The 26917-nt window shown below is 56.3% G+C and overlaps 1 protein-coding gene across 1 annotated transcript in view; it reads left to right on the forward strand.

Moving 5' to 3' along the window:
• The first annotated feature begins 665 nt into the window (after positions 1–665).
• The window catches only part of PTPRU (protein tyrosine phosphatase receptor type U), a 58433-nt gene continuing 32181 nt past the window's right edge, over positions 666–26917 (forward strand). The window contains exons 1-8 of the mRNA XM_079325844.1: positions 666–888; positions 16401–16529; positions 21849–22120; positions 22191–22272; positions 22891–23006; positions 23174–23348; positions 24266–24559; positions 25124–25432. Coding sequence (XP_079181970.1) covers positions 816–888; positions 16401–16529; positions 21849–22120; positions 22191–22272; positions 22891–23006; positions 23174–23348; positions 24266–24559; positions 25124–25432 — 1450 coding nt within the window. The 5' untranslated portion in view covers positions 666–815. The remainder of the gene's footprint in view (positions 889–16400; positions 16530–21848; positions 22121–22190; positions 22273–22890; positions 23007–23173; positions 23349–24265; positions 24560–25123; positions 25433–26917) is intronic.

The raw sequence follows: 26917 nt of genomic DNA on the forward strand, positions 1-26917 counted from the left end.
TCTCCTCCTCCTCCTCCTCTCCTCTCCTATCCTCTCCTCTCCTCTCCGCTCCTCTCCTCTCCGTTCCCTCTCCCTCCTCTCCTCTGCCTCGCCTCCTCCCTCTCCTCCTCCTCCTCCTCTCGGCTCCTCTCCTGCCTCCTCTCCTCTCCTCTCCTCGCCCTCCTCCCTCTTCCTCTACTCTCTCTCCTCTCCGCTCCTCCTCTCCTCTCCTCTCCTCTCCTCTCCGCTCCTCTCTCTCCTCCTCCTCCTCCGTCTCCTCTCCTCTCCTCTCCTCTCCGTCTTCCTCTCCTCCTCTCCTCGTTCGCTCTCCTCTTCCTCTCCTCTCCTCTCCTCTCCTCTCCTCTCCTCTCCTCTCCTCTCCTCTCCTCTCCTCTCCTCTTTCTCCTCCTCCCTCCCTCCTCGTCATCTCCTCTCCTCATCCTCTCCTCTCCCTCTCCTCTCCTCTCCTCTCCTCTCCTCTCCCTCTCCTCTCCTCTCCTCCCCCCAGTACCGGAGAGCCCCCCCCAACTCCCCGTAACTCCCGGGACCGCCCCCCTCTCTCCGCAAACTTCCCCCGCGGCACCCACCGCTCGTGTCCGCCAGGGGGCGCCGCCGCCCCGCCGCCGTTGCCGTTCCCGGTACCGGCGCCCCCCCCGCGCCCCCCCGCGGGCGGCGGTGACGTCAGGGCGGGCGCGAGCCGCCGCCGCCGGTATTTGAGGCGCGGGGCGGGCGCGGGGCCCCGCTGCGCCCCCGCCGCGCCGGAACCGCGGGCGCGCAGCGGCGGCGGCGGCCACGGCCCCGCCGCCCCCCGCCCGGTCCCCGGCACCGGCCGCACCATGCGGAGCGCCCGGGCGCTGCTGCTCGCCCTCGCCCTGCGGGTCTACGCGCTGGACACCGAGACGCCCGCCGGTAGGAACGGAGCGCGGTGTGTGCGCAGGGGAAAGGGGTCCTGCTCGCTCGGTGCGGCTCCGGGGCTCCACTGTCCCCGGTGCGCGTAGGGTCCCGCCCGTCCCGCCGCCACCTGTTCCCACCGGAGAGTCCCCGAGCCGCCTCGGGACCCGCGTCCTCACTGAAGCCACCGGGATCCCGCCTCCCTCCCCTCAGGGAACCGGCACAGGGGTTCCTCCTGCCTGCGGGCTCCCGCCAGACCCCGCCGCCACCGGGGGAAGTTTTCCATACCGGGGGTCTCGGCGGCGCCCCCCACCCCGAGGATGCTCCGCCGAGCGCTGCCCCACGGCTCCCGCTCGCTCCCGGTACCGGGGTCGCCGTCCGAGCCCCTCTCCCGCCGCACCCCCGGAGGAAAAACTTCCCCCGGTGGCGGCGGGGGGAGCGCGGGCGAGAAGAGCCCCATGGCGGTGCCCGAGGGGCGGCGGGATCCCGCTGGTTTCACCGGGGGCCCCGACGGGAAGCTGGGCACCCTCCGGTAGAACAGGTGGCGGCCGCGGCGGCTTCGGTCGCAGCCTCCTGGCTCTCTTTGTACCGCGGGGATACCGGGGGAGTTGTACTGAAATACGATCTATCGATTAATTTGATTTTATTAATTCACATATTTTAAGTTTTGCTCTCCTCCCCCTGAGCACCCCGGCGCCGAGCCCTGTGCCCCCCGGGACCCCCCAGGCAGGGGCTGGGAAAGGGCTGATGCGGGGTGACGATGACTCGCTCCCGGATCCCTTCGGGAAGCTGGAACGGGGTTGGATGCTGCGGGAAATGGGAATTTGGGGCTCCCGAAGTGCTACCGGGGGCTATGAGCGCTTTTTGGAGGAAACGGAGCCACGGGGAACAGGGAGTTGGTGCCTCACTCCAAGGGGTCCCTGGCGCTGTCACCTCTAGCTCCTGGATGATGCTGATCACATTAAAGTGTATTTTTGCCTAGTTCTTTGGGTTTTTATCTTTAAATCCAACCTGCTCACCTGCACTCAGTCCCTGTGGTGGTGCATTGATTTTGTTTTTATGGGTAGTGGCATTTCTCCAAAGATTATAAATAGTGACACCCATCAGCAGAAAACAAGCGGCGGCTGACCTGTGCGGTGGGGGATGGATGGGGGAGTGGAGAGACGATGTGGGGGGGGGAAGGTGAAGCCATTGAGGCTCCCCTGGCTCATGCAGGGTGGGGGAAATGGGAAGGGTTTGCATTTTGGTGGGGGGAGGGGGAGAGTTTGTGTGCTGGGAGAGCTGCTCTGAGCTTCGGGGCTGGCAGGGGGTGATAGGGAAACTGAGGCACGGGGCTGGTGGGGAGCTCCGTGCTCCGCTGGAATAGGCGGCCTCTGTTCCCCCGGTTTCGGGGGGGGGGGGGTTTGGGGTTTGCTGCTCCCCAGCCCTCGTGTGTGTGTGCTCTGCTGGCTCTCAGGGCTGAGCTGCTGCAGCCCGTGAGAGGCTGGAGGGGCAGTGGTGGGGACGCACTGGGGACTGGGGGGCTTTGTGGGGAAAGTCCCCTCCTAAACAAACCCTTTTCCCTCGGTGGGTTCCCTTCGCTGCAGGGCGACAATGGCGAAGGGCAGGATCGAGCCTGCTCCTGGTGTGAATCAGGAGCGTGTTTGCTCCATTTCTCTGGCAGATGCAGAGCAGGCTCAGCTCCGCAGTGGAGCCGAAGGGACTGGATCTAGCTGGAGGTGAGGGGTCTGCTGCCAGCCCCCCCGCTCCACTGCACGCTGCTTTACCCATGGATCTGCTGTTTGCTCCTGCTGATGTGGCTTGGCCGGCTGTGGGGAGGTTGCCCGGCTCATCCCTGGGGCTGCACAGTGGCAGGGCTGGGAGAAATTATTTAAACCATTTACACGTGCTGTGGGCCGCTGGGGAGCACCAGCTGCTTGACTCGGTGGATATTTTAAGAAGATGGGTTAGTTTACCTGTGCCTTTGCGAAGAAGGGGTTCCGTGTGGTCCCTTCTACAGGTGGGGAAACTGAGGCACAGGGAGGAACTGGGGTGCCCTCGTCACAGCCCCCCACGGCCTTAGGGTGTGTTTACTCCTTCCTGCAGCCTTCAGGCTTCCCGTTACGAAGGTTTCGCGGGGAGTGAGCTGCCATTGCCGGCCCGTAGTGCCTGTCACGGAGGGGCCTGGCTGGTGTTGGGAGGGACTGGCTGACCCCCCGAACTGAGCAGCGCGGGGCTCGTGGGGTGTCAGCAGGCTGGGATGGGGACCTGTGCTTGGCACCAGCGGCTTTGCCAGCCCCGTCTGTCCTCCCTGGGCTCTCTGCAGCAGCACGCGGAGCCTTTCCCTGCTGGAAGCCCGTGGCCGGGAGCCGCCTGGCTCGCAGGGCTCCGCGCGGGGCCCGGGGGCAGGAGGCTGTGCAGGCTCAGGTGTCTCCCTCCGCTTTTTGCGTTCCCTGCCAGGAAAGGTGGATGTGACACTTGGGGACGTGTTGAGGGCATGGTTCGCTCAGTGATGTTTCCCAATGATTCCGTGGTAAGGTGCGCTCTGCTTCTCTGTGTTGCCCCCAGGAGTTCAGCAGTGAGCTGCTCGGGTCCCAGCCCGTGCGCCCGGGCTGTTTTCGGGCGGTGAGGACGCGCGATGGGGACACACGGCCGCGGCGCTGCGTGCCACTCCTGCCGGAATTATGCGGAAACTGTTTGCGCTCGGCTCCGACTTCGTTAGCAGGAATTAAGTAAATAAATTATTTGGGTTTGCAGCTTCCACTAGGGAGGTTGGGATTGCCAGGGAGCACTGGACTGGGGCTGGCGGCGTCTCCAGAGGCACTCAGACTGCTTGGGGGGCCGGGGGACGTGGCTGCCGGCTGTGGTGACCAGCTGGGGTCAGGCAGGGGGGACGGGCCCCCCAAGCGTCCCTGTCCCCGCGGGACAGCGCTGGCAGGAGGTGGCACGGGTGACCCTGACCCCGACGCGGCGGTGCTGTCGCGGTGGAATGAATGGGAGCAGCCGAAGCGACGCCGTTCCCGGGGCTGGGATTGGGGTCGGGAGCGGGGCAGCCCCGCCCGGTAACGGCCACGGGGGCTCGGGAGGTGCTGGGGGAAGGGATGAGCAGGGGATGCTCGGGGAAGGGGGTCAGGAGCAGAGGTGTCCCCGGGTGCTGCGGGGGGACGGGGTGCTCTGGTGCCCGATGCTTCTCTTCCAGCGTTTTTCCCGGTGTTTGTTTCCCTCCACCGGCTCTCCCAGGCCAAGGCATTTTTATTCTCCCCACCCCGCCTTCGCCAAGCACATAAAATGTGCGAGAACGTTACATTTTCCTTGTCAGCTTGTTTCAGGCTGCGGTTTTGGTTTTTTTCCCCCTCTTGCCTGTTCTGCCGCGCCAGGGGAGAAGCTCTTTCTCTTGTTTGTTCCTGCGTGTGTTTTTAATGTCCTGGGAATGCCATGCCCTTTCCCGGAGCGCCCAGACAGTGCAAACACCCTTGAGGCTCCTGCGTCGGGATGCTCTGGAAAATCCTGTTGACATGCCCAGGTGTGCCCGGGGCAGAAGTTTCTGGTTCCCGAGCCCTTGGCTCTCCAGTGTGTGCAGAGAGACACTGCAGTGTGGTGGATTTTCATCATCCATGAGGGAGAAGCAGAATTTAGGGAGGCTCCAAGTGATGCTGATGCTCCTGGATGGACTTGTCTCTCTGGCTCTGTATCTGCAGCTCCATAGTGGAGCCTGGCAATGCCTGTTTTTCTTCTCCCCCATCAAGACTTGGAGTTACATTTGTTTCATTTTTGTGCTTTTCTTCTTGTTCCAAAACTCCTGTTTCATGTTTTGTCTCTGGGTGCCTGGACCTGCCCTGGCCTCGGGAACAGGGATGCTGGTGAGTCACCTCCTGGCCTGAAATACACATTTTTTCCTTTATTATCCAAACTAAGACAAACTAGGTCTATTCCAGCTTCCCTGGGAGCTTTCCCAGAATACAGCCTGTCAGGATCAGGGTCCTGGGGGATGAGGGACGCCCCCTGGAAGACCAAGGCAGGTGCTTGTTGGTGGCTTTAACCCCTGTCTTGGCTGTGACAACCTCCTTGCTGTCTGTTGATGTTGTTTTTTCCCTTGACTGCACTTGGGATGGAGCTTTTCTGTCACTTCATCGCCCAGTTCTTGCTCTGCAGAGGAGTTGGGAGCTCTGGGCACCCCAAAATGTTTCATAACAATCTCCTAGCTGCAGTCCCTCTGCAGGGATTTGCTGCTTTGCTTTGGGCAGTCATGTGAGGGTTAAGCACGAGGGGCTGGAGGCAGAGGAAGGCAAATCCCTGCTGCATCTCTGGGAAGTGGGAGGTAGCACAGGCTCTGGAGAGCCTTATCGACATGGCCCTGCCATCTACCTGCTTAAACATCCATAAATAAGCTTTTTAATAATCTATTATTAACATGCACTGTAATTGTCTTATTAGACATGTCTGGGAACCTTTAGTTAATGTGTGATTTAATGTCGAGATTCCCAAACCTCTTCTCCCCTGTGGCAGCTCAGGATTTGCTTTGCAGCTTTCCTTGAATCCTGCTCTCCCATTCCAGCCTGGAGACCCCTCTTTGTGCTTGGTGAAACTCAGACTCTGCTCTGGACAAGAAGGATTCCCAACAATTTATCCCCCGGAGCTAATTGCCTCCTTGTTGTCAGCCTCAAAGTAAATAGGTCCTGAAGATGGAGCTTTTCCTTTCTGCTGCAGGTGGCCTGGCAGGAGCTGCTGCTGCTTTTGCCCGTGCTGGGATGGATGTGGGTGGATGATGGGGTGGGGAGGGGGTGCCAGGCTGTGGCTGCCTGGCTGGAGTGGTCCTGGGGCCATGGGCTCTGCTCCTCTTTGCTGGGTGAAGGACGTCTCTGGGGAGTGGCTGTGGAGCTGGCAGGTGTCAGGAGACTTTCCTGGGTGTTCTGAGCTGTTGTTTTCCTGGCCCTGGGAGTGGCAGGTTCTGCACCCTCTGCCTGGATCAAAAGGCAAAGGCCAGCACTTCCAGTTGCTGGAAGGCAAAGGCAGAGAGCTCTTGCCTGTGGAGCAGCCCTTTCCCCCTCCCTGCTGGGACTCACATGTCAGCTGCCCTTTGTGGCTGTTATTTTATGTTTTTTGTTTTTTTTTAATCAAGAGTGTTTTTCCTGCTTGCTGGGTGGTTGTTGGCTGCAGCTCATTCCCAGCTGCTTGTGTGCTGCTCCAGGTCCTGCCTGGGTGTCACAGCCCAGGTGTGTAGCTCTGCCTGGGCCCTGGTGGGGGGGAACATGTTTCCTGCATGTTGAAGGGGCTCAGGCTTTGCACCCCAATTTCTCCCACCTGGAGAGTGAATCCAAGTGTGGGTTGTGGTGAGCCAGGCTGGGGCTGTCTCTATTTCCTATTCCTGGATGCCTCTGCCAGACCCCAGATTTGGGTGCAGGTGCTGCTCACTGCAGGAGCAGGAGAGCAGAACTCCCCCTGTGCCATGGGATCTGGGGCTCAGAGGGGTCTCAGTGTGTCACCTTGACTGTGGGACAGATTCACAGCTGGAAGGACCCTCTTGACTGGCTTTGGTCATAAATGTGTTATTTCCTGACCTTCCTGCCTCCCAGAGTGCTCTGGATGTTGAGGAGCAGGAGTGGGGTAAGGGAGGTGCTTGGCACCCCTTTGGACCCGGCTGACCCAGAGTCCTGCAGCAGGGGTGGGGGCCCCAGCTCAGGTGGGAGGCTCTGGGCAGCCCTGCTGCTGGAAGCAGGGACAGGGATGTGCCTGGGGACCCCGCTGCCCACCCAGGGTGGGCTCTGACTGGAAGCTGGGAAAGCCCCCATCCCCAGCAGGGATGCAGTGGGAGTAGAGCATTGCACTGCAGCTGGGGGGTGGGAGTATGCTGCAGCTGGAGCAACTTCCTGAATATTTTTGTCATACACGATTTTTTGATGCCTTTTTCTAATTGGGCTTGAAAAATACTGGCAAATCACTCATGACAGGGTGGCTGTGCTGGCACAGGTCCCCCAGCTCCCTGAAGCCTTCCTGGACTGCCAGAGGGTCCATCCTTGCCCATTGCTGGTGCTGGGGAGCCCCAAATTAACAAATAAGTGCTTTGGCTCCCTGGGCTCCCTATGTGGATCCTACTTTCCTGACATCATTAAGTTAATCAGGATTGTGGCTGGGATGGGGAGGCAGGAGATGCTCTGAGGATGAGGAATGGGGACATGGATGACCTGATGAATCTTAATAAGGCCACTGTCCCCACAGCCCTGCTCAGGAGACAAGCCCTAATGACCCCTGGGTGTTTGTGTGCTGCTTTGTGCTGGAGGCCTTCAGCCTAATTAGCCCAATGAGCCCAGCCAAGGCTCTGGACCAGCAAGGGAGCCTCAGCTGCTGGACACGCTGGCCAGGGTGGGACCCCAGAGCAGGATGCACCAGAGGAGAGTGGTGGCCAGGCTAGAAGAGGAGATGAATCACTTGCTGTGGCCCAGCTGCTCCCCCAGAGAGAGGGGCTTGGCTATAGGGCACTGCCTGAGGGCTCTTCTGCTGTGTCCTGGCAGGAGATGTGGGAATGGCTCCTCACTGGAGGAGGCCAGAGCAGGTGCAGGGATGGACTTCAGCAAACTCCATTCCCTTGCTTGGATGGATTTGGGGGTGTCTGTGGAGCTGCTGTGGTTCTGGGGGTGCTCTGTAGGACTCCTCAGGGTGCAGCCCCCTCTCTGTCCTGTGCTGCGTGGCCCTGGGGCCTTAGGTTCCTCCAAGAAGCTGTGATGGTGGAGGGTTCATTGGCAGCAGTTCTCAAGGCTGGTCAGGAAGTGCAGGCAGATCCACCCAAGGATGGTGTCTCCTCCAAAGCCCTTCCCTGCTGCTGGCAGCCCACCCGTGGGAACGAGGACCTCTCACAGCCCCCCACACCCTCAGGTGCCAGGTCCTCATCCCCTGCCACCACATCCTGCCCCTTAGCTGACACCCTGGAGAATTAGCTGCATAAATGCTCTTTCCTTAATTACCATGTGCTTAATTGAATTAGTGTAGGTGAATGATCCTGGGCATCCCCTGGCACCTCAAGGTCCTCACTGGGACATCTGGTTTTGTGGTTTTGGTGTCAGTGGGGCACCTGTCTCTGCACCCTGTGGAGGTGGGTGCTGGAGCTTTCTGGTGTGTTTTTTGGGGAAGGAGCAGCTTGGGAGTGACTTTGGAAGACCCCCAATGCCAGGGCAGGCTCTGAACTCTCCCTTTGGTTCAGGTTCAGCTACTGCCCTTCTGGGGCTCTTCCCAAGGACTCACTTATTTCTGTTATTATTTCTACTTATTTTTACTGTATTTTCATCTGTCTGCTGAGTGATAATATCCCATTGATTTTCTGCAGCCAGCAACCAGCCTGCTTTCCCTGGATTATAACAATATTAAACTAAAGCGCTGCATCTCTGCACTGGGCTATTTCTCTTTGTATCAGCTGAACTTTTTATTTAGTCTCTCACCCTCTCTCACTCCTGTCTGGGGAGCTGCTGGCTCTGAATGACATTTCTCTGTGCAAGAGGGCTGCTTCCTGCCTTCCTTCCCATGGAATGGTGGCTGCAACTGGTCTTGGATGGGAACTGGGATCTGTCTGAGGCAGGATGTGTGCAGGGAGGAGGTGGAAGGTGCTGGGCACTGGGGTTTCATGGTTCTCCCATGGGGTTGCAGGGTGTTGTGTACACTTCTGGCACTGCAGGGACTTTTCAGTCATTCCTGCACACTTAGTGTAATCCCAGAGTTTTTGCTGGAATGGGTTGAGGGTGCTGCAGGTCAGGATGGATGGATGTCCAAGCCAGTGTTGACTGGGGTGGCTGAGCCAAATTAATGGACTGGTAAACCATGGTAAAACTGGTAAACTGGTAAAAACAAACCTCTCTTTTCTGGGTTTGATTTGCTTTTTCCTTACCTTTGCCTGTCTGAAGGGTGCCTGGCATGGTCCAGTGTGTTCCCCAGAGCTGTGACAGACCTGCTGGGCACAGGGCTCCTTTTCATTCCTCCTGTGAGGGCTGGTGCCTGTGACCTCCAGCTGCACAGCAGAGGCTGGGCTGAGCCCTGGTGATGGATGTGCCCTTGTCACACACTGTCACCCCCAGCCCCACGTCAGTCAGCCCACACTGCTGTTCCTGGCTCTGCTGGTGGCATGGAAGGAGGAGGAGGATGGTGACCTGGATTTTGCATGGCACTGAGCCTCATTCCTCTTCTCCCCAGCTTTACCCTGTGTGGAGCTGGCTGGGGCGCTGGGCACAGTGGGGATGCTGCAGCCCCATCCTGGGTGGGAGCTGAGGGTCTCTGGTTCTGTTCTCTGCCCTGAAAGCCATGAATGACCCTTGGAGCTGCCTCCTGAGGCCCTCCCAGCACTGGCACATGCTCCATCCTTGGAGGATGAGCCTCCTGGCACTGTGCTCCTGCATCCATCACTGTGAAGATGTGGGACCTGCTGTGGCAGGGGAGACTGAGGGTTCCCCCCTTTCTATCCCCTTCAGAATGAGATTGGTGTAGAAAACTTGGTCTTTCCCATGATTTCTGCAGCTGGTGTTGGAGCCTCCAGGGCTTTGTTGGTGCTGCTGTGTCCCTGGGTAGCTGCTTTTCCTGCCTGAATTCGTGCCAAGGGAGCATCTCCATGTCCTCAGGCATCCCCTGAAAGCAGCGTGTGCCCCTCAGGTCTCACGGTCCTGGTGTCTCTGGGTGTGAGGGGTGGATGGTCCTCAGCAGGGACCTGGGGGACCTGATAGTAATAAAGGAGCCAGGGGGAGAAATGAGCTTTCTTCCCCCTGCTTTTCCCAGTTTTTGATATGTTCCCATTTTTTTCCCCAAGGCAGCTCTGCAGCCCGTGAGCTGTAATTGCACAGGGAGCGATCGATAGTGGCAGGACGGAGCTCTCCAAAGGTTTCCTGCCCTGTTTTTCTTCCCACAGAGTCCAAGAGGCAGCACTGACGACGTTAATTAAGCCATGGTTCATTATTAAAGCACTTGTGCTGAGGGTTAGTGGCCTCCTGGCTGTCAGCTTGAGGGTGTTTTTGTGCTGCAGGACCTCTCTTGAGCAGAGTTCGAGTGATGTTGGGCCTTCCTTGGGAACAGCACTATCTGGGTCCAGGTGTTGGGCACGAGCAGCCCTTGGATGGGATGTTAAATCCCCACATCCCCTCTGGGCATGGAGCTAAAACCTGGCTTGTGTCCCCCAGCATCTCCAAGCAGCCAGGGAGGTGAACTCCAGGGAGACATTCCTGGTGCTACCTGCAGCGGGCTGATGCAGCACCCCAGTCCCAGGAGTGCTGATCCCCCTGGAGCTGAGAGCATGGGGAGCTGCAGCTGCCCCAAGGAAGGATTCTTGCATCCCCCTTTGCTTTTAAATGCACTTTCACCATACAGTGATGTATGGCACACTTGGTCCTTGCCCAAGCACAAGCCACCCCTGTAAACTCTTTGGAGTTGTATCTTCCCAGATGTGTTTGCTTCAAAATGCCTGTAATGAATCCAGATTTGCCAATTCTCCCCCATCCCTGGGGTTCCTCAGAGGCTGCTGGGAGTGGGTACTTGCTGCAGGAGGTTTGACAACTCCTTGGGGACCTGCAGGTAAAAGCCATAGAGAGTCTTTAAGAGTAAAAAAAAAAAAAAAAAGGGATAAAAGGAGATTTATGTCTTCTGTAGTTGCTGGCAGATGGATATTGTTCTCTAGTCCTGCATGTTCCAAACACTGAGGTTATCAGGCATAAGTGACTTATTATGCAAATCCTCTGTCTTAATATCTGGCTGCTCTCTCCCTGGAATTGCATTGGCCAAACCCCATGTGTTCCTGGAGCTGCTAATGTTTACACATTAGCTTCTCTGGCTAATATACAAGGCTTCAAGTTGCAAATTGATGTTTCTTAGAACTGAGCAAATTATTTTTCTATTATATACAATATTTAAAATTATTTGGAGAACCAAAACAAACTATTGGTGAGAATTCTAATGGTGCTGCTTTCCATATTCTTCCAATCAGCTTTTATCAGAGCTGAGAAATCAGTGATATTTCTTTTGAAAGTTTCTCTTTGGCAGAAGTGAGGAGCAGAGGAGCAGGGAAGGGGTTTGTCGTCATCTCTGGGCAGTGATGCACAGAAACACTTTCCATGTTGTGCTGCTGCCCCAGGCCCTCTGCCTGTGCCAAGTGCAGCTATGGAGAGATCCAGCTCCCCTTGGCCTGGCCTGGAAGGGCTCTCCCAGTGAACTCCTGAGGTGTTTGGGCTTGGCCAAGGAGCTGTTGTTGTACCTGGCATGGTGGTGGTCCCTGTCAGTGTGAGATGTTGGGGTGCTGGCACACAGGACCATCTCCCTGTCTAGATTTTCACATGAGCTGGATTCCTCAGTGCCAAACAGCCCCAGCCCCAGGAATCTGAGCCCCCTGCAGACAGAAATGATCCCAGTTCCCTTAACCTTGCCCAGGAGCCTGTGGGGTGCTGTGTACAGGATCTCACTGGCTGAGAAGTGCATCTAATTGCATCTAATTTTAGAGGAGTTGCAGAACGTGCTCCCTGTCCCCCATGTCTGCCGGCGCCCGGAGGGAAGCACCTCCCAGCATTTCCTTCCTGGGGCACGTTCCTGTAGGAGTGTGCCAAGGAAAGCACCTTTAAATAGCAGCTGGGATCTGGAGATGGAAGGCTGGCTCTGCTCCGGGGGTGCTAGGGAAGGGATGGCACCTTGCCGGGATCTGCTGGAGCTGTGCTTCTGTATCCCAGCAAACCCATCTCCCTGGGCTCTGTGCCATCCCTGGGGTGATCCCGGGCTGCCAGTGTTCTGGGACTTCACCACATCAACTCTGTGCCTCGCTTTCCCCACTTGCAGCATTTACACTGTGTAGAGAGCTTCATCCTTTGGTGCAGACAAAGAGCATCTTGCTCGTGTTCATGTAAGAGGAGAGGCCATGGGCATGATGGTTTGGGGGTGTACAACTGTGGAGCCTCTGGCTCCATCCCTTCTCCTGGGAGGCAGTGGGAACTCTGGGTTTAATGGCAGGAGAGCTCTCTTCACCCCCTGCCACATCTTGGTGTGGTCATATGATGGTTTTACTCTGCAGGGTGGCTTGCTGCACTCAGAGATGACCATTGGGCTGACCCAGTCTTGGCTAAGCCAGGCTAGAAGCAAAATGGGCTTTTTCCCATTAGGACTGGGTGTCCTGGGTGGCTACATTGCATTTTGTAGCTCTGGGCAAACAGCACTTGCTAAAGTTTTGGTATGAACCCATTTTTCATAAGGCCTGTCCCCATTTTGGGACATTACTGGTGTATCATTCCCATCAGATGATACCCCAGAGGGTCTTGGGTGGGAGAGAGCACAATCCTGCCATCCTGGATGGTGCTGGGCTGTGATCCCAGTCCTGGATGATGCTGGGCTGTGATCCTAATCCTGCCATCCTGGATGGTGCTGGGCTGTGATCCCAGTCCTGGATGATGCTGGGCTGTGATCTCAATCCTGCCATCCTGGATGGTGCTGGGCTGTGATCCCAATTCTGGATGGTGCTGGGCTGCCCTTTGGCACTGGAGCCTTCTCAAGGCTGCTCGATAAAAGGCAAGAGAAGCCATGGATCATGTCCCATGGTGCAGGAGGTTAAACAGGAAAGGTTTAAGTGTGTAATTAACTTGGAAGAGAGAGCAGCGTTGACTATGTGGATGAAAGAGCGCAGGGTGGGCTGTGGGCAGGCAGCCACGTTCCTTGGTGGCCACGGAGAATTAATTAGATTCTGTCCTTTGTACTTGGCAGTTTGGTCTTTCTTTTCCTCCCTCTTCTTTGTGAATCGCTAGTCCCTCCCCTCCCTAGACTTCCTCCTCTCCATCCCTGTAGAGGGGGATGCTGAATGGCAGTGGTGCCCTTCTCCCTGGTGAATCCATTAATCCACCTCCTCTTCTTTCTTTTTAAGAAAATTTAGTCCATCTGGTGTTTAATCCTCATGTTGGTGCCCGTGCCTCTGCTCCCTCCGCATGCCCCGGTGCTGCAGTGGTACTTAATGCTAAGCTTGCTACCAGGCTCCCTGGCAAACCCCTCAAGTCACCTGTGTTTGCTTGCTTTCAAACAGTCTTGCTTCATCTGGTGTTTACCCTCTGCACTGGTGCCTGTCCCTCTGCTCCTTTCCGCCTGGGCACATGGTGGATCCATGGAGGTGGCAGCACTACCTGGAGGAGGCTGAGCAGCACAGGTCTCCACCTCCCTAGCAAATCTCTCAAACCACCTCTTTTTTCATTATTTTAAAAAATATTCTGGTCCCTCTGGTGTTAAATGCCTGTGTTGGTGCTCACCCCTCTCTCCCCTCTGCCCAGGAATGCTGTGATGCTATGGGGGTTTTGTGTTGGGTGTTCAACGGGGCACGTCTCATCCTTGGCTCGGGCTGCCTCTCGTGCATGAGGCAGGCTCTGTGTTTGGGGTGATTAGGCAGCTTTGGGGTGCTCAGGCTGTGTCTCAGACACATCCCACCCCCGGGGCAGACCCCCAGCTCCCTGCAGTATTTTTAGCTGTTGTCACATTGGGATCTCACCTCCCGCACTTGCTGCCTTCACCTCCGCACCCGGAGCTGCTGTCGCCCTGGCCTGGAGCCAGCTCTGGGGGCTGGGGGCTCCTTGCTTCGCTGTCAGGGTGTATCCATTCCCAGAACAGTCCCACCCAGCTCCCACAGTCCCTGTCCTGCTGCCCTTGGGATGGAATAACCTCCCACTGCTGCAGATGGATATTTTGGGTTGCGGCCTCCCTGCCCTCCTCTGACTTTCCACAGCTGCTGGAGCACCTCCAGCCACCCCCTGTGGAGTTGGGCTGTTGGCATTTAATTGCTCAGGTGTTAATTTTTATGCTCTTAATCTTGTTATGAGGTGGGAGAACCTGCTGGAGGTCGAGCTTCTCCCAGCCATGTCCTTGACTGGGGAGAGATGGTGCCAGAAGCATCCCATAACTCTTGGAAACCAAGGCTCGTGAAACCCTTTGGCTTTTTTCCCTGTGTGTACAAATCATGGACAAATTAGTCAGGGAAATGGAGTGGCCAGTGGAACTGCCTTCATTTTGTGCCGTGGATGGGAGGGAAGGCTCGTGCTGGGAAAAGCCGTGGCAGTAAACCTGTCTGAGCAGGGAGATGGATCAGCTCGGCCAGCACAGGATCTGCTCTATAATTGCATTTTAACTTCTGCAGCCCAGGCATCGTCTTGTGGGTGGCCGAGGAGGCAGCTGTGGGCTGATGGAGCCGTGGGTTGGTGGCAGTGGCTGCACTGGGGGTGGCAGCAGGGTTTGGGTGGGGGGCTGCAGTCCAGGACGGGGAGGAGGGTACATATCTTGTTATGTTTTCAGCGGCTGGGAATAGTTTATTGGGGGTGAAGGAATCACTTTTCCCTGGGAATAGGGCTCTGCCAGCCTGAAACATTGTTTGTCTCTGCTCTGGTTTCTCAGTCCAAAAAAAAAAATCCCCCAAGAACAAATTTCTGCCTCCCAGAATATCCTGCTCTGCAGATCTTGGAAAGAAACACTTGGGCTTTTTTTTTTCTTTTAAATCATTTGGCACTTAGTCTCTGACACTGTTTTATTTTGAAATTTATTTTATTTTCCTTCCTTCCTGGAAAATTTTGACAGATTTGTGCTTTTCCTCCCGTTAGAAAGTGCAGCCAAGTTCCAGACTCTAAAATCTGACACGTCTCGTGGTGAGAGCTGAGGACCAGGGGCTGTGGTGCGGGGGCACATCCGCACGTGGGCTGGGCAGACGCTCCATTTCGGGAAGGGCTTTAAGAAAGCTGTGATGTCTCAGTGCTTCCAGACGTATGAATAGGAGAGAATTTGCTTACACTTTTTAAAAAAGAAGTTTCTTATGGCTCTGAGAGGAAAAAACAGTTGGTGGTGGAGCTGGAATGTGCCCTCGTGCTTTAAAAAATGAGTGCAAAGGGGCGAAAAAAGCCACAAATGTCTTCTTACATATGATAGAGTTGGGATTTGAAATTTCCTGGGCATCTTATGGGCTTTTTCCCCAGTGTTTGGACTCGTGTTTGACTAAGTGTTGCATCCAAGCATCCCTGAGCACAGGGAAGCACAACCCGTGCCGGCAGCGAGGCCATTAACTGCCAAATCCCCGGGTGGCGGGGGGAATTACTGATGTAATTTGGGATAAAATGGGAGGAAAACAGCAGAAATAATCCCTTGGCCCAGCTCTGTTTTCCTGCCGGCCCATTAGGGGATATTTGCCTTTGTTCATTCCGCTTGCTCAGGGCTTCCCGGGGCCCCTCGTCAGCCGGGCGTTAATGAGCGCCGTGCCGGTCCCTGCGCGCGGCGTTAACGGGACAATGGGGCAGTGTGAGCCAGCAGCCCCCGCGGGCCCCACGGCCCAGCCGCCCCAGCCCCGGCTCCCATGGATGTGGGATGGGGGAGCTGGAAATGGGGCTGGACTGGGAGGGGGCTGGATGTGGCATGGGGAGCTGTCTCTGTGTCACCTCCCGTGGCAGCAAGTGGCCTTTTGGCATCTGCTCCACTGCTCAGTCCAGCACGCCGTGGACCAGGGAGGTGCGGTGTGAACACCCTCGGATTCCCAGGAGATAAATCTGGAATAAAACAGAACTGCCCAAAGGACTCAGCTGTGCTGAGGGGGGCTCAGGGCTGCCTTCAGGGAGTTGGAGTTCCTGGCTCAGAACTGCCACACTCACATGGGGCCATGGAAAGACCCCCAGGAGCCCAATCTGCAGGTGGAGGGTTGGGGTCAAAGCACGAATTTTGTGTGGCCACCACAGACAAGTGCTGTTTCCTGGGGGAAGCCCCTTGTGTTACCTTGGGAAGCAGAGCTGAGGCACATCCTGCTGCTGAGGCCTCTCTGGGACCTGGCACCTGCCAGCTGGTGGAGCTGCACAGGAGCCCTGGGTCCCTGGCAGCACCCAGGACCTGACCCCTGCCCATGGTGCCCTTGGGGAATGTCTGGAGTCCCCCAGCATTGCAGGGGCATCACACAGTCCTGGTGGGGTATTGCAGGGATATCACACAGTCCTGGTGGGGCATTGCAGGGATATCACACCCTCCTGGTGGGGCATTGCAGGGGCATCACACAGTCCTGGTGGGGCATTGCAGGGGCATCACACAGTCCTGGTGGGGCATTGGAGGGGTATCACACAGTCCTGGTGGGGCATTGGAGGGGCATCACACCCTCCTGGTGGGGCATTGGAGGGGCATCACACAGTCCTGGTGGGGCATTGCAGGGATATCACACCCTCCTGGTGGGGCATTGCAGGGATAACACACCCTCCTGGTGGGGCATTGCAGGGGCATCACACAGTCCTGGTGGGGCATTGCAGGGATATCACACCCTCCTGGTGGGGCATTGCAGGGATATCACACAGTCCTGGTGGGGCATTGCAGGGGCATCACACAGTCCTGGTGGGGTATTGCAGGGATATCACACCCTCCTGGTGGGGCATTGCAGGGATATCACACAGTCCTGGTGGGACATTGCAGGGGTATCACACAGTCCTGGTGGGGCACTGCAGGGGCATCACACAGTCCTGGTGGGACATTGCAGGGATGTCACACAGTCCTGGTGGCATCTTGGGGAGGGAGCATCTACTCTGGGAGCTCAGGGGCTGACAGGTGTGTCCCCACAGCTGGCTGCACCTTTGAGGAGGACAGTGACCCCAACCAGTGTGAGTACAGCCAGGGTGAGGACGATGACTTCGACTGGGAGCTCATCCGCAGTTACCTGATGCCTCACCTGACCCCTGACCTGCCTCACGGTGAGTTCTGGGGTCCCCCTGTCTCTGGGACCCTCTGTCCCTACCCCACCTCTGTGTCCTGTACACCAGGGCTGGACTATGTGACTCCTCCTGGTTTAATTCCTGCAGTGTTTTAGGCTTGGCTTCTCCCTGGGTCTGTGGGAAATGGGGGAGAAAACATTTCTGGCTTTTTCAGCTGTGGGGAAGGCCTTGTGAGTTGGAGGCATCTCCAAAATCTTGGGAAGGATAAGGAAGAAAATGAAAATGGACTTTTTAAAAATCTGAATTTTAAAATTTAATTTTTTTTTAATTAAAAAATTTAAATTTGTTTTAAATAGTGTTTTGTTATTTTCTGAGTCCGTGTTCTCTCTAGTGGCCAGGCAGCTATGAGGAGCTCCCCTCTCCATGAGGATGGTATAGGCACCATACCTGTGTGCATCTGGGGGCTTTGCTCATTCCCTGCTCTGAACTCTGTGCTGCTGTGACCCCCTTGAGTCATCCTTGAACCCATTTGCTCAGTGGGGTTCACTGGATGTGAGATGCTCCTTGTTTTTGGCACTGCTGGCTCCTGCCTGATCCTGAAGGCCAAGTCCTGTGCTGAGGATGGGCAGGAAGACAGGAGAGCTGGTTTACAGCTCAACAGTAAAAATGACCTTTTCTGTTTATTAAGATATTACCTGCTTTATAGGAAACTCTTTACTGTTCCATCAACCTGCCTCCAGCTGTTTATCTTGTGCCTTGTTTATGCCAGGGCTTAGTTTGGCTTTTCTCCTCCACTAACTCTCCTCTGCCATTGCCTTTTCCCATCCCCTTTGCCTTCCATCCTGTCCCTCCTGGCATGTCCTGGGTGCTGGGGGAGGGTAAACAACCTTCAGGGGTCTGCTGACAGATCCCTGCTCCTCCCTTGATGATTTTTCCAAGTAATTGCTTTAAACTGAGCTATCCTAATTGGTGTGTGTCCAGGGGGGGTTTCCTGGGGAAAGCAGAGCTAGGAGTTGAGGTGGCTCATGATGGAGTCTGAAACCTGTAATTAGTTGAGTTTCCTGCTCAATATTCAGTTGTAATTTAAAATCTGCAGTGAACTGCCTGAGTTTAAAGCCTGGGGCTTGCAGGGGGGGCAGGAGGGTTGGGTGCAGTGGAGCTGCTCTCCCTACTTGAGGAGCAAAGAGTTTAAGGGGTACCAACTGCAGGACTGATGGGGAGCTGGGTGTGACATCTCTGGTTGGATGGTGTGAGTGTCACCCTAGGAAGAGGATTTTTGTCCCTAAGCTCCCCTAAGAGCAGGTAGATGGTCTTGGGGCACCAAGGGGTGCAGGGACCCCACTTTTGGGTGGTTTTACCCTGTTTGGGGTGGGGAGCTGTGCATGAGACTCCTGCAGCCCCATCACCCCCTCGGCAGCAGCTCAGGGGATCAAAGGGATTTCACAGCACCAGGGCCTCTCCAGGGAGCACTTTCCAAAGAGTCTCGTGGTCTCAGATTAAAATGAGTTTTTATTGGAGATCAGCCAGTTTCAAGGAGTGTAGGATTTATTGGAGCGGGCGCTGGCTGCTGGCCACCTGCTGCTACCTTTCCATCCCACTCTCTTCTTGCTTTCTTGTTTGGTTTGGGGTTTTTTCCCCCCTTCTCTTGACTTGTCTCTCTTTCACCTAAAGATGACAGATGGGTCTCTCCCACATTGCAATCGTGATTATTGGTGTGGTTTTTTTTTTTTTTTTTTTTTTTTTTTTGTCTCTTTATTGTTCCTTTTTTAAAGAAGCAGCTGTAGGGAGCTGGGTAAGGCAGGTGAGAGCCTGCAATCTCAGACTAGCTTGGGTTGGAAGGGACCATAAAATTCATCCAGTTCCACTCTCAGCCATAGCAGGGGCACCTTCCACTATTCCAGACTGCTCCAAGCCCCAGTGTCCAGCCTGGCCTTGGGCACTGCCAGGGATCCAGGGGCAGCCACAGCTTCTCTGGGAATTCCATCCCAGCCCTGCCCACCCTGCCAGGGAACAATTCCTGCCCAAGATCCCAGCCAGCCCTGCCCTCTGGCACTGGGAGCCATTCCCTGTGTCCTGTCCCTCCCTGCCTTGTCCCCAGTCCCTCTGCAGCTCTCCTGCAGTCTCTTTTGGCACTGAAAGGGGCTCTGAGGGTCCCTCACTCAAAATATTCAAATAACATATTTGTGGGCGAGATTTTTCATCAAATATGCTTTTTCCTAGAATTTCTTCACTGACATTTGGAAACCCCCTGTGCATCACAGCTTCTTGGTGCATGGAGCTGCTGTGTCCCTGCACAACTCTGTCCCTGTGCTGTGGGGGACTGAGCTGTTGTCCCCACCAGGAGAGCTCAGATGTCTCCCCACCTCATCCAAGGACTTGCTCCTTCAGCTCTCAGCTCGAGCACCGCTTTCCAATCAGCTCCTGCTGCACATCCATAAAACCCTTGAACCACAAAGCCTGGTTGTTTGCTCCCATGGGAATTGCTGCAGTGTGTCCAAGGATGCCATGGGGGTGGGACATCATCCCCTGCTGCTGGGGCTGCTTTGGGAGATGCTCAGCACAGAAGTGGGGAGTGGTTCCCTGATTCCCGTGCCGGCTCTGACATGGAGAAGGATCCGTCAGCTTCGTCTTCCAGCAGGATTTCCTGGAGACAGATGCTGCAGTGCTCAGACCTGGTCCCCTGGCACCTCTTGTCTGGCAGTGCCGCCCTCTCCCTGTCATCCTGCCTGCCTTCCCTGCCTTCTAATAGCTCCTGGAAGTTTTTTTTTTAATTTATTTTTATCTCTCGATGATTTTGTAGGAGGATAAACTCATTGAGACGGGAAGCAGAGGGACTGGGTTCTTCCCCCTCTTCTTCTAGGGCTATTTGGGTTTTCCCTGGAGGGATGCAGTGGCAGGCAGGGCCCTTGGGATGGGCAGCACGATAAAAAGAGCTGCCCCTTCCCTCCCTGGGCATGCAGGGCTTCAACTGGCCTTGGGCACTTCCAGGGATCCAGGGGCAGCCACAGCTTCTCTGGGCACCCTGTGCCAGAGCCTCCCCTCCCTCACAGGGAACAATTCCTTCCCAATATCCCACCCAACTCTACCCTCTTGCAGTTTGAAGTACCTCTGCTTCTCTTATATTTACAAAGGAAACCCAACCCACACCCTGGGCTTCAGGCTCATGCCAGATATTTACAGCAGAGGAGGATAAAATTAGCACAAAAGCGAGGGGTTGGAACCTGCTTTTTCCAATCCTGCAACACCAGGAAGAAAATTAAGAGGGGAAAATAGTGTGTGTGGGAAGCCTTGCCCAATGAGGGATGCTCAGGTGCATCCCTGCTCCCAGGTGACCTTATGGGCATTCTCTGTCTTTTAAAATAACTCATCAGTGGTTTAATTTTAGTCTTGACCTCTTTATTTTGATCCTGTGACTTTTTGTTTGTAAAGGGAGGGCAGAGGAAGGGCCTGTGTTTGTTAACAAGAGTCCCTTCGTTAATGAGGTGGCTTTTGGGAGATGTCCCCTGGCATGGGGTGGCTCAATGGTCTCTCTCCACTCTGCTGTTGCCTGGACCAAATGGGGCTGATCTCATTAGAGCAGAAGTAATTTTGCTGGGGGAAATAAGAGGAGAAAAAAGAGAAGCATGGACATAGTGGCTTCCCCTTGGTGTGTGAAACGAGCTGTGCTGGACTCTGAGGAAATAAATTGTCATCATTTTATTTCACCCTGAGTAGCCACCCCAAGGGGCTGGCAGGACCAGGCAGCCATGCAGGTCAGTGCTGAACATTTCCCCTTTAGGGGTTTCTTTGCCTTGCCCCGTTCCTGTCCCTGAAGAATGCACTGGGAGATGTCTGGTACTGGCACCATGTCACCCCAGCTGGTGCTGTAACCCCCTGGGGGTTTTGGGGTCCCCCCCAGGTGCAGGTCCCAAATTCTGGGACAGTGAATGGGTGCCTCCTGCAATCCCCAGTGTTGTAGGGAAATGGATGGGTGCCCCCTACGATTCCCCCTCACTTTCCTTAGGCTTTTCTTGGAGCTGCTCAGTGGGAGTTGATGGGAAGAAAGCGCCCGAGTTTAGAATTAATAACGAAGCACTGACTGTCAGGAAAACAATGGCAGGCTTGAATAAACGGCCCAGCTTTGTTATTTACAGCTTCTGCTGGTATTAAAATGAAGATTAATATTGCCCTTGCCTTTGGTGAGGGGGAGGATTCAGTGGGGCAGCTTCCCATGCGTCCCATATCCCATCCATTCTGTATGCCAGTCCCACAGCTCTGGGACAGCTCTGGGAGCTGCCACGAAGGGCTGCAACCCCCCCCCCCCCCCCCGGCTCTAGAGTGCCTGGGCTGGAGTGTGCAGGAACAGGGAATGATGCTGCCTTTGGGTCCCCTTTGGGATTGTCATCCTGCCTGCCCTACAAGTACAGCTTCAAGGCTGTGCTGAGGCTGCTGGTGATGTTGGGTGGTGGGAGGTGGGATCCCAGGTGGTGAGGCAGGTCTGGGAATGACCACCCAGGCATCCCTGAGAGCTGGATGCTGCTGCTCGTTAAGCCAATGAGGTTTTCCCCTGCAAGTGCCTGCTGAGCACAGTTTAAATGCAGTGACAACTGTGTGGTAAATGATACGAGGAGCTGGGAATGGAGTTAAACAGCTGGGGTCCCTCTGGAGAGGGGGATTGATGCAGCCAAAGCTGTGAGAGTTAAAGGAGGGCGACACTGTAGCTGTTCCTGACCCTGGTGCCCTGGGGAGGCAGCAGCTCTGATCCTCCCCTCTTCATCCAGCAGCCAGGTCCCACCACAGTGTCCTGCTGCTGCCCAAAAGGCATCTGCCCCTGAGTCCAACCCAGGTCCCTCCTGTCCCCCACATCTTTGTGGGCTGTCGTGGGCCAGCACCCTGGGGGACATGGACATCTTTGTGGTCCCACATCCTCCATCTTCTGTATCCCTTCTGGCAAAACTCAGGAGAGGTGGAACGGGGATTGGAATCAGAGAATGTCCTTATTTGAAGGGACCCACAGGGATCATCCAGCCCCTGTCCCTGCCCTGCCCCCAGCAATCCCCCTGCCCATCCCTGGAGCTCTGGCAGTGCCCATTCCCTGGGGAGCCTGGGCAGTGCCAGCACCTCTGGGGGAGGGAAGAACCTTTCCCTGAGCTCAGCCTGAGCTGCCCTGGCCCAGCTCCAGCCCTGCCCTGGGTCTGTCCCTGTCCCAGGGAGCAGAGATCGGAGCTGCAGCCCCTGCTGAGCTCTGCCCTCAGTTTCCTTTGTTCCAGCTGAACGCACTGAGTGCCCTCAGCCCCCCCCCCCCCGTATGGCCCCTCCTGACCCTTCACCATCCTCACAGCTGCTCCACTCTTTCCCCCTTCTCCCCCACTGCCCCAGGCTCCTACCTGATGGTGAACTCCTCTCAGCACACCCCGGGCCAGAAAGCTCACCTGCTCCTCCAAGCACTGAGTGAGAATGACACCCACTGCCTCCAGTTCAGCTACTTCATGTTCGGCCGGGACGGGCACAGCCCCGGCGCGCTCCGCGCCTACGTGCGCGTGCCCGGGGGCCTGCTGGGCGGCGCCGTCTGGAACGCGTCCGGCTCGCACGGCCGCCAGTGGCACCAGGCGGAGCTGGCAGTCAGCCTCTTCTGGCCCAGCGAGTATCAGGTGAGGCCAGCAGCCCCCCTGGCCCAGCCCGGCCCCCCTGGCCACGGGTGACCCCTGTTTGGTGCCGCAGGTGCTCTTCGAGGCGGTGGTTTCCAGCGAGCGCAGGGGGTACCTGGGCCTGGATGACATATTGCTCCTGAATTATCCATGCTGTGAGTGCCGTGGGGTGGAACCTGAGGGAGGGATGCTGCTGGGCTGGGCTGGGCGCTGGTGTCCGTTGGGGTGGTCCTGGGGTCTGGTGGCACCTGGGTGTCCTGATGTTACCTGGGCTGGTGGAGCTCCATCTCCTGGGCTCCCCCGAGGCTCCTTTTTTGCATCTCCATCCCTGTCTCCACCAGCTCCGACATTGCTTTAGTTTTTATAAAACCTTGGAAAAGACAGAACACGAGGCCTGAGTGTCCCCATCAAGAGAAGCCTCCGAGGCTATTGGAGACCCAAAATCCGACTGTCCCAACACACTGGCTCTTGGCGTCATCCCTATTTCTTGCAGGCAGGAGACCTGTGCCCTCTATCAATACTCAGCATCTGGCAGACCAGCACTGTGAAGTGCTGGAGAGAAAGGCTTTTCCCTCCCTGGGACACTGGCTGGTTCTATGGGGACAGGAGCACATGGCTCACTCAGAGCCAGGTTGGGAGGGTGGGCGTCAGGCTCAGCTCAGCTGTGACATCCCGGGTGGGTTTTTGGGTGTGGAGGGATTTTTGCAGCAGTGCTGCCGTGGGGTCCCTTGGAGCTCAGGTCCTTCCTCACCCCTTGCTTTGTCCCTCGGCAGCAAAAGCACCCCATTTCTCCCGCCTGGGTGACGTGGAGGTGAACGCGGGACAAAACGCCACCTTCCAGTGCGTGGCCGCTGGCAAGGCGGCCGAGGCCGAGCGCTTCCTCATGCAGGTGAGTGTGGCAGCCGGCTGCGCACACGGCTTTCCTGGGGCAGAGAACCCCGCTGGACTCGGCGGGAGAGGGGCGGTCCCCCTGCTTTTAGGTATCGTCTGGGGACAGCCCCGGTGGCTCCGGAGGTGCCAGCGTGCCTCCCGTGACACTGTGTGTTCCCTGGGCAGAGGCAGAGCGGCGAGCTGGTCCCGGCCGCCTCGGTGAAGCACATCAGCCACCGGCGCTTCCTGGCCACGTTCCAGCTGGAGGCGGTGTCCAGGGCGGAGCAGGACCTGTACCGCTGCGTCACCCAGTCCGCCCGCGGCGCCGGCGTCTCCAACTTCGCCGAGCTCATCGTCAAAGGTGGGTGAGCTGCTCTGGGCCGCTCCTGCTCCGCTCCGTGCGGAGGGAGGTGGGATGCCCGGGACAATGGCATCGTGGTTTCTCACTGTGGATGAGTTGTTACATGTGGACTGTGAAGCATAAAACCAGAAACTCCCTTTCCCAGTAGCTTTAGATCATTTATTTTTGATTGCAGTAGGTGGGAATTAATTAATTATGGTGAAACTGTGCGGCACCACGCTGGGCCCTGTGACTTATAAAGATAATTAAGGTTTGATCAGATGAAACCCTATTGCAGCTGTTAAAGCCTTCTGAAAGTGATGGAGGGCACAGGCACAGCCTGAAGTTTAAATACTGGATTGATGCTTCCTGTACTTGGGTGACTCCCACATCCTCTGGGTAAGGAATCAGTTTGTTCTGTGCTGTGTAGCACAAATCCCAGAATGGTTTGGGTTGGAAGGGACCTTAAAGCACATCTAGCCCCATCCCCTGCCATGGGCAGGGGCACCTTCCACTTGACCATGTTGCTCAGAGCCCTCTCCAGCCCGGCCATGGACGCTCCCAGGAATGGAGCAGCCACAGCTTCTCTGGGCAACCTGTGCCAGGGCCTCCCCACCCTCAGGGAAGAATCTTTTCCTAGTGTCTAATCTAAACCTGCTTTGCATCAGTATGAAGCTATTCCCCCTTGTACTGTCACTACATGCTCTTTTAAAAAGTCTGTCTCCATCTCTTTTGTAGCCCCTTCAGATACTGGAAGGTCACAGTCAGGTCACTCCAAAGGTTCTCTTCTCCAGCCTGAGTGTGGTGGGGTGGTGTGGGAAAAGACGCTGGGAACATGTTGACTGCAGCCTGTAAACAATAAGATAAAACCATGGTACCTGTGGTTGTGCCAGTGCTGGCCTGGCTCTAGGGATGCTCCACCTGCCCCTCTCTTCCAGAGCCTCCCACCCCCATCGCGCCCCCGCAGCTGCTCCGGGCCGGCTCCACCTACCTCATCATCCAGCTCAACACCAACTCCATCATTGGCGACGGCCCCATCGTGCGCAAGGAGATCGAGTACCGCATGACCTCGGGGCCCTGGTCGGAGGTGCACGCTGTCAACATGCAGACCTACAAGCTCTGGCACCTGGACCCCGACACGGAGTACGAGATCAGCGTCCTGCTCACCCGGCCCGGCGAGGGGGGCACTGGCAAGCCGGGGCCGCCCCTCATCAGCCGCACCAAGTGTGCAGGTGGGTCCCGTGGCATCTCCCGGGGAGGTCCTGGCACCCTGAGCCCCCCATGTCCTGTGGTGAGGAGAGGAGCTGACCCAAGGCAGCTGTGTGCTGCTGGCAGAGGTGTCCCTCATTAACTTCTCCCATTCACTGCAATTAGAACTGACTAAACTCCCTCCCACTGATGGCACTTGGTCCCTCTCCTTTGGAGAGCTTGACTTGGGCTTGATGACAGCACCAGGGCTCCCGTGGTGCAGGCACCTTTCTCTGGGCATCTGGGGCTGCTTGTGGGGCTGGTACCCTGCTTCACCTCCACAGGGAAGGATGAGCCTGTGAGGGCTGCTGTCCCTGCAACCCAGACTGTAGGGTTGGTGGCTGAGAGATGTCCCCAGTGGTGTCCCCAGCCCTGTCTGCAGGGTAGCAGCATCCTTTGCTGGGGCTGGTCCCAGTTTTACAGTCAGGGTTGCTCTCTGCACTCGTCCCTTTTGTCCCTGTGCTGTAAAGGGTTTTCCCTGACAAGACACATAAATCCATGAGATGTTTGTCTCCTCGCTCACCTCTCCCATCTCTCTTTCCCTGCAGAGCCCATGCGAGCCCCCAAAGGCCTGGCTTTCTCTGAAATCCAGTCCCGACAGCTGACATTGCAGTGGGAGCCCCTGGGCTACAACCTGACCCGCTGCCACACCTACACCGTGTCCCTGTGCTACCGCTACTTCGTGGGCAGCGGCCACAACCAGACCTTCCAGGAGTGTGTGAAGATGGAGCGGAACACCAACCGCTACACCATCAAAAACCTGCTGCCCTACAAGAACATCCACGTCAAGCTCATCCTCTCCAACCCTGAGGGGCGTAAGGAGGGCAAGGAGATGATATTCCAGACAGATGAGGATGGTGAGTCTGCTGGGGGAGGTGCATCATCTCCAGAATTGCAGCTCTGTAGCTGGTGAGCTGCTGGGATGTTTCCTGTGGCATGGTGTGCATCCCTGGCTCCTGGCCCATGGGCATGATTGGAATATCTCCTGAGCCAAGCGGGAGGTGAAAAGGATCTCCCAGTCCCAGAGCTGTGTGACAGGAGGAGAAAGAAAGGGGCAGTGATGGTGTTTGTGGAGAGGAGATGCCTGGTGGGCTGGGAGACTCAGGGACTGGATGGGGATGTCACTGTAGACACACTGCCCTCATTCTTGGAGTGGAATCTTACATGGGTAAGATGGCTGGTCCAATGGAACGTGTGGGAGTTGGCTCATACCCAGCTTCTCTCAGCACGAGTTGTCCTCACTCACCTGTTACTGGGAACCAAAGCCTGGCAGCCATAATAACAGCAATTAAAACAATTTATGCTTTGCGCTTGGTAACATCTTTTATCTGCTTGGATGCCGATGGACTCGGCACTGCTGCAATTCTGGAAAAGTGCTGTTCACCAGCACAGGTGCAGCTTTCCTTGGCTTCCCTGGGGCTCTTCCCTGGTGAAGTTTGCTCTTGGGTGGGTTCAGGTTTGTGCTGAGAGCTCTGCACTGTAAGGTCCCAGTTTCTGGCAGCAGCTTTGCTCCTGTTTTCCCCCTGTTCTGGCTGTGCCCTCTTCTGGGTTCCCTGTCACCTGAGCAGGAGGACATCCTTGATTGACAGCATTGCTCCAAGACTTCTTGGTTTTGGAATCTATTGCTCTGGCAAGCCCTTCCCTGAAGATCTGCTCAAGCTGGGGCTGCTGGAGAGGTCTCCCAGGTCCAGCCTCACCTGCCCCTCACCCTGACTGCATCTTGCCACCAACGGTGCCTGAGTGGCTCTGGACTCTGGAGATATGGCAGGAGCTACAGGACAGAGCTGGCTCTGTGTGTCCAGTGCCTCCTGTCAGTGACAGGCCACATCCAAGGCTGGTCTGTCCCACTTCTGACTGCTGGGGGCTGAGTGTGGCTGGAGCATCCATGGCTCTCACCTCGAGTCATCTGTTAAGCAAAAATGGAATTAATCTTCAAAGCACTTCTTAGCATCAAGAATCAGCAATTAAAGTGAAGGAACTAGTAATTGCAAAGGATTGAGCTGGCTCTGGAGCCCTGGAGGACCCCTGAGGAGAAGCCTGCACAGAATTCCCTTGCACAGGACTTGCAGTTGTGTGTGCAATGCTCACTCCTGTCTCCCAGGCTGGAAAGCAAAACCTGAAGAGCTGGAGTGGAGCTGAAAGTGTCTCCAGGTCCGTTTTCATCTTCCAAGCCTAAATCCAGCACCTTCCTCTTCACACCAGCACTTTGCACATCCCTAGCCCTGAGCCTGCCTCAGCAGGGGCACCCAGCTCCACCCTGCCAGTGGTTTATTTTCCAGCTATAGTTGCTCCTGTTTTCTCACTGGACTGTGACTGCTCCAGCTGTTTGCTTATGGAATATT

This window comes from Erithacus rubecula, assembly GCF_903797595.1.
Source record: "Erithacus rubecula genome assembly, chromosome: 23".
Classification (NCBI taxonomy): Eukaryota; Metazoa; Chordata; class Aves; order Passeriformes; family Muscicapidae; genus Erithacus; species Erithacus rubecula.